General features: G+C 45.0%; 1 protein-coding gene and 1 long non-coding RNA gene across 2 annotated transcripts in view; one reads left to right on the top strand and one right to left on the bottom strand.

Annotated features, from left to right (window-relative positions):
* Positions 1-2,965: 2,965 nt before the first annotated feature.
* Positions 2,966-5,264, bottom strand: LOC126503818 (uncharacterized). The gene is made up of 3 exons (XR_007592409.1): positions 4,884-5,264; positions 3,992-4,226; positions 2,966-3,824 (listed from the first exon to the last, which is right to left on the bottom strand). It is a non-coding gene; the product is annotated as an uncharacterized lncRNA (long non-coding RNA).
* A 549-nt stretch (positions 5,265-5,813) lies between these two features.
* Pah (phenylalanine hydroxylase) overlaps positions 5,814-15,976 on the top strand; it is a 49,849-nt gene continuing 39,686 nt past the window's right edge. Inside the window, exons 1-2 of the mRNA XM_050145616.1 lie at positions 5,814-6,021; positions 10,542-10,649. Coding sequence (XP_050001573.1) covers positions 5,962-6,021; positions 10,542-10,649 — 168 coding nt within the window. The 5' untranslated portion in view covers positions 5,814-5,961. The remainder of the gene's footprint in view (positions 6,022-10,541; positions 10,650-15,976) is intronic.

The raw sequence follows: 15,976 nt of genomic DNA, 5'->3' as shown, positions 1-15,976 counted from the left end.
TGTGTTAGAATAGGTTCAGGGAAAAAGATTTGCACTTTGCCATGAATTGGTAGAAGCCAATAAGAGATAAAGAGGAAGGCTGAGAGTATCCCAAGTACCTGGAATTTAAATAATATACTCTTTAAAACCCTTAAGTGATTGAGAAGATTATTTGCAAAACCTCAAACTGAGCAGCAATATAACACCCACACACATGCCAAATTCATTAATGGGCCTGACCTGCAATAGCACTTAGAAATGATTCATTTTAAATGTATTTATTAGGAAAACACAGATGATCGAAAACAAATTAGCGCTCAACCGAAGACACTGGGAAAAGATTAACAAAGCAAATTCAGGCGAGGAAGTAGTGAGGGCAGGTAGAGAACAGTCCGTGAAAGGGGGGCAACCCAGAGGAGGCCGGCGTTATGAAGTGTGGACAAACATCTGGCAAGATGAAAGAAGATATAAATAAATAAAACGCAGACCTTGTAGGCCTGCAAAGTGCCGGTTGTGCAAGCAGGAGGACCAAAGTTCGATCCTCACAACCCCAGTAAAGAGACGGCGAGAGATGGCATGTGTTTGTAATCCCAGTACTGGGGAGCTAGAGACAGGAGGACATGTAGGGGTTGCTAGCCCACCAACCTGGCCTAATCAGAGTATCAGGATGAGGAGGGATGTAGGTGGATGTCACCTGAGAAGGAAGAGCCCAAGGTCATCCTCTGCACACACACACACACACACACACACCTACGTGTGTGTGCACTCTACCCCCAACACACCAACAGATAGTGAAATAGAGAAAAAGGAGGGGACCACATCTAGATAGGAAAATAGTGTTACAAACAGTGATGTGTTCCTTTCATGGAACACTTAGGAGACTGCATTAATTTCTGGGGAAAGTATAAAATGAGGAGAAAGACTATAGGAATAAGAGTCACAGTTAAATTGAAATGTAACCTTGAACTTTTCCCTGATACCATCCTTCCCACCACACACACCTCCTCATTTCAGGCCCCGTGTATATCAGAAGACAAAACAATTCTCCTCCTGAAGATGATTACCCAACATATAAAAGTGTGCAAGGCCCTACATAAAACTGTTACAATTGCTACTTCAAAATGAGACTACATACAAGCAAGGAGGTGAAAGTTCCACTTTTCCCAATAACATAGGCAGAAAAATCCTACATGGGGCATGAACTGATGATGGGCCAGTGAGATGGCTCGGTGGGTAAAGGCTCTTTCAGGCCGGATGGCTTGAGATTGTGGGATGCAGATGGGGTAGTCCAGGTCTGTGCCCCAAGTGGGAAAATGAGAAATGAAAGCCTGCGAGCTGTCCACTGCGCTACACATGACACAAATAAATACATAAATAAATGTAAAAAATTGAAGTAAATGAACTAACCATTTGCAATAGTGCATTAAAATTAATAAACCATCCACAAAAGTTACCCTAGAATGTAAACCATTTAACAACTGGAAACTCTGTGGCTATAATCTTACATATTTTCTTATTACTGTTTATCCACATTAGCAGACCAGATGGTACAGATCACATACTTAAAAGTATGTAGATTCTAAAAGTCAGCTGTGTCATGCAACACTCTGTGGTGAAAACAAATGAACTTCTGAAGGATTTTTTTTTTTTTTTTTGGTTTTTCAAGACAGGGTTTCTCTGTGGTTTTGGAGCCTGTCCTGGAACTAGCTCTTATAGACCAGGCTGGTCTCGAACTCACAGAGATCCGCCTGCCTCTGCCTCCTGAGTGCTGGGATTAACGTGTGCCACAACCGCCCGGCCTGAAGGATTTTTTCAAAGTCAACAAAGGTCACAGCACCAGAAGCCTGCATCAAACAGCAGCAACGGTGGTTACACACAGGTGATTTTGATATCAGAGCAGATCATCAGAGAACGAAGTTCACATCTTGGGGCAGGACTAAGTCTTCAGAGTAGATTCCGAGCCCTACAGTACTTCTATGTGTCCTAATCTCTCGAGTGACAGCACACGTCAGGGCAAACCCACCCTGAGCACAGGTATGCACCTAACATAGAAGGAACCCGGGATGTTCTTTCATCTTGCTTTCTCAAGCCTCGTAGGTTTTGATGAAGTGCCAGGACTTATGATTAACCCAGCCTTGTGCTCATGAAGCTAAACAGAAAGAAGTCGATAAACTAGCAATGGTTGGGAAATCTTTAACCTTTAAACCCGTGGAGTCAGCTCGAAGACTGCCAAGGACAGAGCTGGGTGCCCACCTCCTCCGAGGGCACTCCCGCACCCTCGCTATAGCGCTCCAGGGCTCTGCGGACACTGTGAAAACGCCTAGATCTGTGCTTTCTTCGGCACAGTCTTGGCACCCAGCACTGCTCTTGATAGTTATGCCCCATCTTTCACCCCATCACCCACAAACTTCCTTCACCGCAGTCTCCTGTGATGCCAAGTTTGTGCTGGTCCCTAGATAAATGCAAACAAGTTTTGCCCATGCAAATTCTTTGGGTTTGTGTTTTTGTTTTCATTAGCTCAGGCTAGGCTTGAACTTGCTTCTGTAGCTAAGGATATCCTTGAATTTCTGGTTTTCCTGTCTATACTTTTCTAGTGCTGAGATTACAGGTGTGTACCATCACACCCAATTTTCTGAAGTGCTGGGGAATCAAACCTAGGACTTCCAGCATGCTAGGCAACTACATTAAGCCACATCCTTGCTCACAGAGCTTTTTCTGTCTTTTTTTTTTTTTTAAATTAAGAAACTGTTAGTATTCTTTTCTCTGAGAGAGCAGGCAGTAAAGTATACTGTTTTGTTTTGTTTTTCAACCTAGACTTGGGGTAATTTAAAAAAATGTGAAATGGATTTAAAATTCTATTTTTAACTGATGTGCAAAGAAAAGAGAAGGCCGCCGTGTTCTTCTAAAACACGTGTTTATTTAAAAAAGGAGAGAAAGAAGATATAAGAGCCAAGGCTTTGGGCTTGAACAAAACATCGTTTGAATTCCCAGGTGTGGATTTAGAATTCCTGGGCAGCCATTGCTTTGTCTGTGCGGAGGAGCTGCACTGTCCACAAGATGGATGCCAGGAAGAAAGGAAGCCCTGCATGCAGATAAGGCTGCGGCAACTGCGGCCCTCATTCACGGCTGGGCTTTTATATCGCAGGTTCTTCTGATGGCCTTGCCCTCTGTAGCACCCCAGTGATGATGAGGGACAAAGTGACATCTCTAAGACAGTCCCAAACGAGGGACACACCCTGTGTCACATCTGCAACCTCTGGAGCAGGGGCTCTCAAACTTCCTAATGGTGCGACTCTTTAGTTCCTCGTGTTATGGTGGCCCCAGCCATCAAATTATTTTATTGCTACTTCAGAACTGTAGTTTTTTTAAATTTATTTATTTCTTTATTAATTAATTAAAGATTTCTGTCTCTTCCCCACCACCGCCTCCCCTTTCCCTCCCCCTCTCCCAATCAAGTCCCCCTCCCTCGTCAGCCCAAAGAGCAATCAGGGACCACCCACCTCCATCCAGGTCTAGTAAGGTGAGCATCCAAACTGCCTAGGCTCCCACAAAACCAATACGTGCAGTAGGATCAAAAACCCATTGCCATTGTTCTTGGGGTCTCAGTAGTCCTCATTGTCCGCTATGTTCAGCGAGACCTGTTTTAACCTAGGCTTTTTCAGACCCAGGCCAGCTGGCCTTGGTGAGTTCCCGATAGTACATCCCCATTGTCTCAGTGTGTGGGTGCCCCCCTCGCGGTCCTGAGTTCCTTGCTCGTGCTCTCTCTCCTTCTGCTCCTGATTTGGACCTTGAGATTTCAGTCCGGTGCTCCAGTGTGGGTCTCTGTCTCTGTCTCCTTTCATCGCCTGATGAAGGTTAATATTCAGGAGGATGCCTATATGTTTTTCTTTGGGTTCTCCTTCTTATTTAGCTTCTCTAGGATCCGAATTATAGGCTCAATGTCCTTTATTTATGGCTAGAAACCAAATATGAGTGAGTACATCCCATGTTCCTCTTTTTGGGTCTGGCTTACCTCACTCAGGATAGTGTTTTCTATTTCCATCCATTTGCCTGCAAACTTCAAGAAATCCTTGTTTTTTACTGCTGAGTAGTACTCTAATATGTATATATTCCATACTTTCTTCATCCATTCTTCATCAGAACTGTAGTTTTGCTACTGCTATGAGTCAGAGTGTAAATCTTTCTTGGAGACAGAGGTTTGCAGAAGGGGTTGTGACCCACAGGTTGAAAACCATTGCTCTAGAGGGCTTTTGGAGTCAAACAGAGAAGGTGAAAGTCAAGAACGTGACCTTGCAACTTATTAGAGGGGATTTTAATTAGGCACCCATCAATTATTAATTTATTACTGTTAATAATAAATTAATAATTGATAATTATTTATTATTAATGAGGTATACTTTTAGACAGAAATTATCTTACAATATCAATATTCTCAGAATTCAGGAGAAAGCCTGTTGCACTATGGAGATTAAAAGAATCCTAAACAGCCCTAGACCCACATTTTAAAGACAAAGTGAGGTACAGGTGGAGGCAGCCGTCTGTGGGGGCAGCCATCTGCGGGGGGGGGGCAGCCGTCTACGGAGGGACAGCCGTCTGTGAGGGGGCAGCCGTCTGTCCGATGAGGAATTAACCCCCGTGTTTTGAATTTTGAATCTCAAATTTGAAATGTTGTTTTTCTTTCTTTGCAGATTCCTGGCTATTAGGTCAAAGAATTGTGGGAGGGGATGGGGTGGACTTCTAGCACCTTCTATTATTGGCCCGTTTTCTCTCAGTCCATTAACTTTGCTTGGGTAAATATTAAGCAGGCTTTGAGTCCTTGATGCCCCCGGCTTCTCACATCTTTCTAAAACTGACCCTCCCGTGCGTTTACGTTTTGTTTTTCCTGCTAGCAATGATTATCTTACCTCCGTTCATGACATCTTTATGTCCACTTGAAGACCACGCCCCGGTACCCATCCGTTCACTCCTACCTAGATCAAGTATTTTCCTCTCTCCTGTGGCTTGGCCCTGCCTAAAGTAGTTTTATTTTGCCTGACCGCTAGAGGGGTGCGCTGCTGGCAGGGAGATCACCTGACCGCTAGAGGGGTGCAGTGCCGGCAGGAAGGTCACGTGCCCCTCTGTAGTCTCAGCACTTAGGACACCACCAGGAACACACTTTTAAGACGGACTTTTAAACATTATCTTCCACTTCTCCCGTGTTCGATTATGTGGCAAGAACTGTACTAATTGAACGTTTGATGCATCGTCTAATTCTTATGATCGATGCACTTGAAATCTCTTAGCAAGGCAGCCCTAAGGCAGCTGTCTGTCCTCTGTGCAGAGTCCCCAGCCCTCGTGTAAGCAGCTAAAACTGGCTGGATTCCAGCCCCAGCACTCCCGCCTTTACTCTTTAGCTACAAATGTCATCCACTGTGGTTTTCTAAAGGAAAGAATGCCAAGGAGATTGACCTGTTTGGTGGCTAATGAAAGGGAGTTGAGGGTGGAGAACATTTAAATTAGGAGCCTGGCTCTATTTCTCTGCAGCCAGGGAAGGATTATCCTTAAGCATTATCAGCAGATTGTCCCTGGTTCCCTCCAGTGCAGAGAATCCTTACTCCAGGCACCCCTAAATTTCAACAATGCCACACCTGTCTGAGCTCTGGGATACAGGTGGTCAAGGCTCTCTGCCGTCTACTCTTGTCCAGGACAGTCTGCCAAATGAGTCCTGCGGTGGCTGCCACACCCTCCAATACCCCTCCCCTGGGGGCAGCCCAGGACCTGTGACCCTGCACGTGGGCTCTGGACTAGGGTCCACACACTGCTACGTCAGGGCAACGCCCACTGACAGAGCGACCTTACAGACTGCAGTAGGGGACACCCTTTGAAGCCACCCCTCTCCCGTCCTTCTGAGAGCCAAGTTAAAACCATTAGCCTCGTGTCCCGAGAGCAAACCTTTCAGACCCTGCTGCGGAGAGCTAGAGACCCCGATTATTGGGAGCCAGCATGTCGGCTGTGATCCTGGATCGCCCAGTCCTGAGCAGAAAGTTCTCAGACTTTGGACAGGTGAGCCTGGTGAGCCTCCGGAGCTGGGAGAGACTTGATTCGCAGATGTGAAAACAGTCTGGGGAACACTTGTATTTCCTGAGGTCACTAAGCAATAGGAATTTATGTAAAGATGATGAAAATGCCCCAGGGAGTCAACTGACAAGACCATCTTTAATGAGTGGAGGGACATCTGTCCTTTAAGGATGCAGAGAGATTGGGGATCTGACTGCCAGAGCAGCTCCCACATCTGTGTGTCTTTAGATAACTCGGTTTTTGTTTGTTTGTTTGTTTTTTGTTTTTTTTTTCGAGACAGGGTTTCTCTGTAGCTTTGGAGCCTGTTTGTCCTGAAACTAGCTCTATGTAGTCCAGGCTGGTCTACAAGAGACCTCCCAGGGATAGGTTTCCTGCATTATCTGCTTTATCTTCTGGAAATGGAAATGAGAAGAAAGTAAGAAGCCCCCCTTCTTTAACTTTCAGGGGATCATGTAGCATGAAGCGAATTTGGGGACTCACTCAGATGTGACGAAGGAGAAAATAAGCCGAGAGGAAAATGAATAGGAGTTAGCCCTGAGTCTGAGTATGCCTTCGGAATCCTGCTGGAGGTGGAAGGAGCCTGTCCCCTCTGGTGCTGGCTGTCCTCTCCAGGAGCTCTTGCAGAAAATAGTCTTTACCGTGATTTATATACTTGACCCAGGCCAGGAATCATGGTCTGAACACTGAGATTCAGACCTTGGAGGAAATGGACTCACAGGTAGCTGCTGCGTGCAATCCTTGGGAACTGTCTCTCCTCAGGACCCTAGGAGAGAGTGGATGTCAAAGTCAGAACCATTCTGTAGCTGTCACCATGCCCTGGACCAGGGGGGACACTTTGTGGGCTCATCTTCTGTCAGGACTGAGAGCTGAGGGATGCCTGGGGTCAGAGACTTAGTGCTGAAGATGGTTGGTATGAAGGACAGGCAGGCCGGTCCATAGATCCTGGCTCTGCTCTGTTCTAGGCTCCTGTGTTCCTGGTACAGCCACTTGGCCATCTGGGGAGCTTAAGCCAGTGATGTGGGGGTGGGAATCTAGGGGGAGCGTCTCACAGCTATATTTATAAGACCCTTAGGTGATTGTGAATCCACAGTCTGTCTCTACCCATAACAGGGACCCTAGAAGAGGATCCAAACATGTCCTGGTTCAACCTCAGCATAAGAGGCAGTGCATCTTCCTTCGAAAATAGGAATAAAACCCCTCAGATTCTAGGGTCAAGGTGAAAATTAAACAATGCCTATGCATACTTTATTACAGTTTCTAGAGCATTTGAAACTGTCAGTGTGAATTTGGCCAAAGCTGTTTGTTCAGCAGCCTGGGTCTTGAAGTGCAGGAAGGACAGACGGCAAGGCAGATGTCGTGCCTGGTGTCACTTGCTTGTAGGAAATCTTCCACAAACACAGTCAAGACACCAGGGTTGTCCTCTTTGGAGACTAGCGTCTACAAAGCTATGCATAATGGAGCCATTTGGTGGGCGTGAGGAGGTTGTTTGGTGTCTATAAAATTGAGATGGGCTGCTGGAACTTACGGTGTCTTCTAGCTCCACCATGCGGCACATTTATGTGTTCTTAAAACTTTTTATTGCATTAATTTACTTGTGTGTGGGGAGATGCAGTGTATGCAGCAACGTGTGTAGAGGTCAGATGACATTTTGGAGAGGCAGTTCTCTCCTCTCAGTGTGTGAGTCCTTGCTATGGAAGTTGTCAGGCTTGACAGCAAGCACCTTTATCGGCTGAACCGTCTTGCCAGCACTGAGTACCATTTGCATCTTCTTAAAGCTTCCTACCCAGATAAACAGCGCATAGTTGACATAATCCTAATAAGAGGGAGATTGCAGGAAGGAGACTCTGTTCATTGAGGGCATAAAATGTGTCAAGACTTCATCCAGATGGCATGTGCAATCAGCCTCCGGGACTGAGTGGTTTAGCGCCTTCATTCGCCAACAGGTCAAGAAGCACCCACTGTGTGCCAGTTACAGCAGTGTTTCCCTCTGGTGAAACTAGTTCAGGAGACAAATGACAAACGATAAAGGAATTAACAGGATGAAAGCATAATATAGTTTCATACAGAGACAAGAGCAGAATAGCAGAGTGAGGAGCGCAGAGCCACCAGCAGGAACAGGACAGCCAGTGTTCTGTCTTCACAGAAACCTTTCCTCCCGTGAGAAAATGCTGAAATATGGAGACATAGTATATCTCTACCCCCTGACGCACAGATACACGTTCCTCAGGACCTTCATATCTTGTTTTCAAAAGTTCTTCGGTGTGGATGTGTGCAAGGGGTTGTAACCACGCATGCAAATGTGTCAGCCCCAGATCACCAGCACTGGCCCTAGGGCATCCTTGACAGAGCGCATTGCTTGTGAAGGTGAAGTGGAATTCTTCCCAGTGGTAACAGAAGGCGTTTGCGTTCACTGCATGGCTAACGAGAACAGTCTGTGTTTATTGCAGAGTGCATTGCTCGATGACCCAAGTTTCTCACTCCTTGATTCCCGGGTCTTTTCCGTTCATGGTTTCTTCCTAGACAGTTTTGAAGGTGGTTTTGCTTATAAGCCAATCAACATGTCTGTAATCATCAAAGAAGGCATAGTTCCCAAACCAACCAAATTACTATGAAAGAGATTTGCTCATGGGCCCAGGATTGGCTGGGTGAACTTGGAATTCAGATCCATGAAGGCCCACTCCATCTCACAAACTTCTCTGTGCTTCTTTTCATGTAAAGTCCTTCCTGCTTTGAAAAGAAGGAGCCATTGTGACAGTTAAGCTGACAGTTGAGCCTGTCACTGGAAAGCAGAGTAATGGTGGTTTTGAGACCCCTGAACCTGGGTTCTAGCACAGAATTTGTATGCATTATCTGGATTGCCTAGGAGAAGCCATTTGACCTTACTTGGTGTCTTTATTTTCAAAGCAGCAGCACCTCCATTACTGCCCTTGTCAGGACCAAATGGCCTGTCCCAGGGACCATGCAAAGAGTGGTAGCTGCTGCCAATGACAACATGTATTGAGCATAAAAGGACATGGTTTGGTTCCTGTAATTGGATGTCCATACAGGAGCAGACAGGGGGTACTGGCACTAATAACGGCAGTGTAGGACCATGTTAGGTCACAAATGTGAACTTGTAGACAGTTGCAGGATTATGTTATGATTTAAGAACCATGATGGTATATATTCATTATCAGTGGTTTTGAAATTGCCCGCGCTTAAAATGTATTATCCATGATTTTGGTAATGAAGGACATGGGAAAAACCCTGTTAGGACAGGATCATTGGGGAGCACTCAGAGTTGGAGTCTTGGGATGGCAGAGGGAAGAACAGACAATGACCTGACTCTTAAGAATCATCTCTGGGGAAGATGACCATGGACTCTGGTTGCTGGACACACACAGGAGAGAGGTGGTGGAGGTGGGCATCTGGGTCTCTCCCACAGGTGTCTTCAACTCTGGGGTGGCATGGGCTGTCATATGTCTTCAGTGCCCCACTTTTCTTGGTGGTCAAGAGAGAAGTGAACTTAAAACAGGGAAGCCCTTTGTTGTTTATTATTCTGAGTCCCTGACGAGCATCTTCCCGCCACCGCCTTCGGTCCCTGAGAGGATGGCATACCCACACCATTAACTTAATTAACTTGCATACGAGAGAGTAATCGTTCTTCCCACTTTAGGGACACGATGTATATTGGGGGGTGCACTTGGAGTGTTGTGAATTATCTTAAAACTTAGGAAAAATGCTCAGCAAACTCTGAAATGCCCACGCTTATTCCAGTTTCTTTTGTTTCCTCACTGAAGGTACCCATCCCCTAACGATCATAGTTTTATCAGTACAAAGCCAATATTCTATTTAAACTTACATTTTCTTTTTTTCAGCATTCGGATAGTATTTGGCCAGAGCTTGTTTTTACTATTATTTCATAGGTGAGGGAATGAGGTAAAGTGATCTGCTCCAAATGGTTCTGGTGATGAGCGGATGAGAGAGGATAACACGCAGCCTTTGGGCCTGCAGTTTGTGAACGACCATTTTTAATGTCTTTTCACCTTGTGTTTCTCAGTGTTTTCTCAAAGTGATTTTTTAATTTTTGGCAGCACTTGATTCTTCCTCCAAGAATCTTCTGGCATCTTTACTATGTGTCTGCTAGTCAGAATTTTGATACTAAAAGGATGGGTGTGTTTACCTTAATTCAGATTTCTATCTCTCCAAGATGTGGGATATGATCTGGTACTAGGTGGGTGATCATTAAAATATATTGATTTTTGCCAGTGACTAGGGGCATTGATGAGCAATTTGAGCTTCGAGCTTCTAAAGTCTACCCAGGAGTGACATTCATTATTTCATTGTTCTCGACTTATTTCTTTCTGACCTCACTGCCTGCTGCTGTGTAGAATACATGTAGTTCATTTTGTTCTGAAGCTTAAGGAGGAGGAGAAGTTGTTTATGCTGGCTTCTTCTTTGGCAGTTTTGAGGGAATAATTACTAAGCTGTGGAAAACGTTTTAACCCGGTGATCTAATTCTGCAGGAGACCAGTTACATTGAAGACAACTCCAATCAAAATGGGGCCGTGTCTCTGCTCTTCTCACTGAAAGAAGAAGTCGGTGCCCTAGCCAAGGTCCTGCGTTTGTTTGAGGTAAGTGCTTTGTTCCTGGGTGTCTTGGGCAATGGCACGACTGGGCAATAGCCCTGGTATTTTGTTTTAAGAAATCATTTTAAAAAATTTCTTTTTCATTAGTTCTTTGAGAATTTTGTGTAAAATATTTCTATCATATTCACCCTTCCAATTTCTTCCAGATCTTTTCCCTTTTCCTACCCTTGCTATCCAACTTGGTTGACCTGCCAGGTCTACACCCTTAGAAAGAAACCGACTCTCCCTCTTTCCCCAGCAATCATGTACCAATAGCTCCTGAGCTAAGGCTGAGACTTCTGGTCGACCTCGCCTTTCTATGCTGTGATTTTGTCTGGCTTGAGCTTGGGCAGGTCTTGGTGAGGTCACATGCACAGCACATTGCTGTGTCTGGAGAACACTCCTCCATTGTCCTCGGCTCTGGCAATCTTCCCACTCCTTCTGCAGTGATTACAGAGCCTTGGAAGCCGGAGAAGGGTTTAATACACATGCCTCATTTAGGGCTGAGAATTCTAGTCTCTTATTCTCTGTACCCTGACCAACGGGGGGTCTCTGTTAATCACCACCTACTAAAAACAGAAACTTCTCTGAGGAGAGTTCAGAGATGCCATCACCTGTGGATATAATAATGATAAGTCATTGGGAGATGGTTTACTATTATGTCAATTTAGCTGAATAGTGGTAGGGTCTCCCCCAGAACCTATGATTTGCTGACATACCTTCACAAACACATCCAGATGTTTGCCTCCTAGGTTATTACAGATCAATCAACCTGACAATGAAGATCAGCCATCATCGTGACCACATGATACTAGATACAAATTCATGAAATCTCAATAATAGTTCTCTGGTGCTAGGTATGCAATCCAGAGTGCTGCGCTTGCCAAACAAGGGCTCTAAGACTGTGCCACCTTCATCCTGTGAATCCATGTTGGACATCTAGAATTACTCTAGAAATGGAAGTGTATTTACAACAGAGAACCCAACTTTCTCAAGTGGTGGTGGTAGTTGAGGGGAGACGAATGCCCAAGTGCAAGCAGAGGGAGTGGAGAGAACAGAATGCTGTCTCAGAAGGTTTCTGCAGAATACTCCAGTGCACCTACTTAGCCTTTGTACTGGCCTATTAGGGAACCTACTAGGGAGTCACATGTTTTTCTTGAACAGTTGCCCCTTGGGACCAAGTCAGCATTAATGGATTAAATAATAATAAATGAAGAGGCTGTTTACAGTCTAATAAACTACAAGTAATAAATTAGCTGAGCTGGTTGGAGAGCACCCCGTGTGTGTGTGTGTGTGTGTGTGTGTGTGTGTGTGTGTGTGTGTGTGTGTATACTCTGACTGGATTCATGCATTACCCAACTCTCAATTCCTCGAGGGCTTTATTTTACCCATCCTGCTGAGGAGGATACAGAGCTGGACGTGCTGCTCGGTTGGTTGGAGGTTGTTGTTAGTGTGCATTGATTTCTTTCCTCCCAGGACCTTCAACAATTGTCATAGGAATTCTCCATCCCAGTCCACCTTTTAAAGCCGATTAACACTTTGGTAAAGTTCACAGTCAGATGGTAGTCACTCGAAGTCGTGAGTGAAGGGAGAAAACAAATTCTTGTTCCCATGGCACCACACATAGATGCCAGACACACAGGTTCTCTACTCAGGTGGAAGCCATCCTTTTATTGTATGGATGAGGAAACGGAGGATCTGCAAGGAGATCACACAGGGAGGAGGAGTGGAGGTGAATTTGAACCCCGGGTCTCAGGCTTCCATGTCCACGATCACTCTGGGACACCCACACTTCTGACAAACGAAATGAGCTTGGCAGACAAAGGGGAGGGTGCTGAGGTCATGGTGCTTTTGCATGTCTGTATCTGTTACTACACCTTTGTGTTCTGACAAAGGTTCTGGACATAAAAAGTGAAATCAAAAGCGGTAAATGACAGAGCAAATGGAAGAAACTGAAGTACTTTAAGGCAGTATTTTCTTTTAAAAGCATTCTAGCAAATTCTATGTCATTAGAAAAGAACTCCGACAATTCGTCTTAGACCTGGGTTTTGGAGAGCCACAGGGCACACAAGCATGTTAAGGACTGGTCAGCTTGCAGTGGGAAGACCATTGTCACACTTTGTGTATTTCTTAAACACATTTGACCTTGGCACCTTCTTTAGGGAACTCATAGTATCTTCTAGCTTTTAATATTTTATTAAACTTATGCTGTCTTAGGTTTTCACCTTTAATGTATTGGGTGCAAGCCTTTTCCTGGGGAGATGGAGCACACATATACAACATGCCTCTACTCGGCCCACAAGAGACCAAAGTTATTGATGTGGAAGTCTTCTGTTTTGTGTTAATTTCATTGGTTAAATAAAGAGACTGCCTTGGCCCTTTAATAGGACAGAAAATTAGGTAGGCGGAGTAGACAGAACAGAATGCTGGGAGAAAGAAGCCGAGTCAGTCGGTCGCCATGATTCTCCCACTCCAGACAGACGCAGGTTAAGATCTTTCCTGGTAAGCCAGCTCGTGGTGCTACACAGAATATTAGAAATGGGTTAGGTCAAAATGTGAGAACTAACCAGTAAGAGGCTAGAGCTAATGGGCCAAGCAGTGTTTAAAAGAATACAGTTTCTGTGTAATTATTTCGGGGCATAAGCTAGTCAGGCAGCTGGGAGCCGGGCGGAACGCAGCCCACCGCTCGCTCCCCACAACAAGTTATGACTGCAACAAAGTCCAAGCTCGCGGACCAGTGAATTTTTAATGGGGTCACTATATGGAGTCTGGGCAAAGTGGCAAAGCGTTATGCAAAACTCTTGAGCAGATGCTCAAAAAAAGAAAAAGCAGTTGCTTCACTAGAGTTCTCTCATGCAACCCCATATGGGTGACCACGCCTGCGAGCTGCAACCCCAGAGCTCTCTGCACAACATGCAAGACAGTCCACAGGTCTGGGACACCTACTTTTGTTGCAGCTCAGCTGTTCGGAGCTCCTCCCAGGGCAACTGTGGACGGCTGCTGTAAACCCGAGGAGCTCCTAGGAGAACCTTCTGAGTTTTCCCTTTCTCAGACTCAGGAGCCTCCTCCTTCCTCCTAGATGGAAGGTTTCAATTTGGAGAAACTACCAAAACAGCAGTCTGAATGTGTGGCACCGCGGTAAAGAACCAGATTAAAGTTAAGAGTTTCCTGTTTAGAACCAAAACCCAGCTGCTCTGCCTGAAAGAGAGATGGCTGTAAGCAAGCTGTTTAACCTCTTGGCTTCTTTCCCTCGGTCTCAAGGTGATAGTAATAACAAACCTATTATAGGGTTCCCACAAAAATCAAACCCATTATTCTGTGAAAACTAATTAGAAGAGTAACTAACGTAGATAAAGAACTCAGTAAATGTTTGCTGTAATTATTTCTGTGTACTATACCAATGGAGTCACAGAGCCTAAAGGATTCTAAGTTCTTGGTTATAGGAAAACTAGTACAAGAATGAGGCTTATTTGGGGCAGAGAGAGAAGGCTTGGGATAGGAATATTCACCTATTCACCTATCTGAGGCTGTCCATGGAAGGAGACTCCTAGAAATCTTCTTAGTGCCAGAGACAAGGTGGCAGTGTTAGAAATACAGGGAGAGTATTCCAAATTGTTTACAGGTGACTTCTCTAATATGGAGGGCACTGGGAGGCTTTAGTTTCAAGTATTGCATCTGCTAAAATAGACCCCCTCAAAGGACTACATCAGAACAAAAGTTGCTCTGTAGATACACTTATCTTCCTTACTAGAAACAGAGTGTAAAAGTCCATGTTCTCAATCTTGACCTGAGAGGGAAAAGCATTTCATAAAGGGATAATCACACATCTCCTACAGCTTTCTGATTAAATAGCCCGGCAATTTAATCTGCAATGCCATCTGGAAGCTTTCTTAGCTCAACTCCTAGTCAGAAACATGAAAGCATGCTCGCTCCTTGGAGAAAGACAGGTCTATAGGGGGTGTATAGACTCCCCTCGACTCGTCAGGGTGTTGTACTTTTCATTCAAGTTCCTCATTCCATGGCAGTTAGCTCAAAGTCACCACCCCATTCAGGAGCCACTTTGGCCATCACTGACCTTATGGACTTCAGCTGGTAGCTACATCAGAATGCCTCTCAATGGAACCTGTATTTAAAGAGACATAGATTACTGTGTTTGTGGAGTGATGGCTAGAAATTAAGTAGATGTCTGGTAATTTGTGTTCAAACCATTAGGAACACGCTCAAACCTTCCTTTACTGACCTACAGACACCCGCTGTCCTTGGGAGATTGCTTTAAATCTCAATTTCTTATGCATTTATTTAAACATTTTCCATAACACTCTGCTTTTAGCCCCTACCAGCCCACATATCATGTTTCTTAGGAAAACAGCCTTTTTTAAAAGACGTTTAGGGGTGAATCGTACAATCAGAAGCGGTCTCCTTGGGGGAAGCTGCAAAAGAACTTTTTCTTTGTGTGCCCATGACTTCCCAGGGAAAGGAGAGACAAAGAAACAGATCGACAAAGCTTTGAGATATAAGGTCATCTCAGACGTTCTCTGGTAGTATCAAGTAGACTGTTTAACCAGCAGAGGTGAAAAGCTTCAGTTCTGAATTTATACTCCACCTTCATGGATACGATTGGTCTTTTAGAAGCAATCGAAAGGAAACGGTCTATATTTGCCATGCACATTTCCTTTGCCCCACCCCTAGCCAGAGATGCACTCCTCCCAACAGCCATTGTTTGGCGACCTCATGCCCCTTGCTTTATGAACCAGTTACTATCTTTGGAGCAGATCCTGTTGTTAGGTCCTGTATAGATGATGGAGACCCTGAAGTGAGTGAGACAGCCAACCCCTGGGGCTGCAGAACTTACAGATGCTTTGTTACCAGGCAGCTACAATGAAATCGTTGTGGATATTTTGTTACCAGGCAGCTACAATGGACTTGTGGACATTTTGTTACCAGGCAGCTACAATGGACTTGTTGTGGATATTTTGCATTCTGAAAGCTGTGCTGCTTGCTTTATAGGATTTCCTTTGGTCCTACAGTCCATTGCATCATTCCCCTGCTGATGGTGTTTAGTTAGCTTACAAATTTTGGTGAAAGACTTAGAGAAGTTTTCCCCCCAAGTTAGATTTCTAGTATCATCAAAAAAATGAAGTCATGGTATCTAAATTGTTCCGTGGTTATTCCCAAAGCAAGGTACTGCTACTGCCTTCCCCTTTCTCTCCTTCCCCTTCTCCCTCCTCTATTTCCTCCTCTTCCTCCTCTTTTTCTTCTGCTCCCTCTTCCCCTCCCCTCCTCCTTCTCCGAGTCTCCTTCCTCTCCCCTCTCAACCTCTTCTTCTGTTCCCT

The sequence above is a fragment of the Alexandromys fortis genome, unplaced genomic scaffold (assembly GCF_014885135.2).
Source record: "Alexandromys fortis isolate MF-2015 unplaced genomic scaffold, M_Fortis_MF-2015_v1.1 scaffold_50, whole genome shotgun sequence".
Taxonomy (NCBI): domain Eukaryota; kingdom Metazoa; phylum Chordata; class Mammalia; order Rodentia; family Cricetidae; genus Alexandromys; species Alexandromys fortis.
The sequence above is the reverse complement of the archived record's forward strand: the minus strand, read 5'-3'. Positions and strand labels throughout refer to the sequence as shown.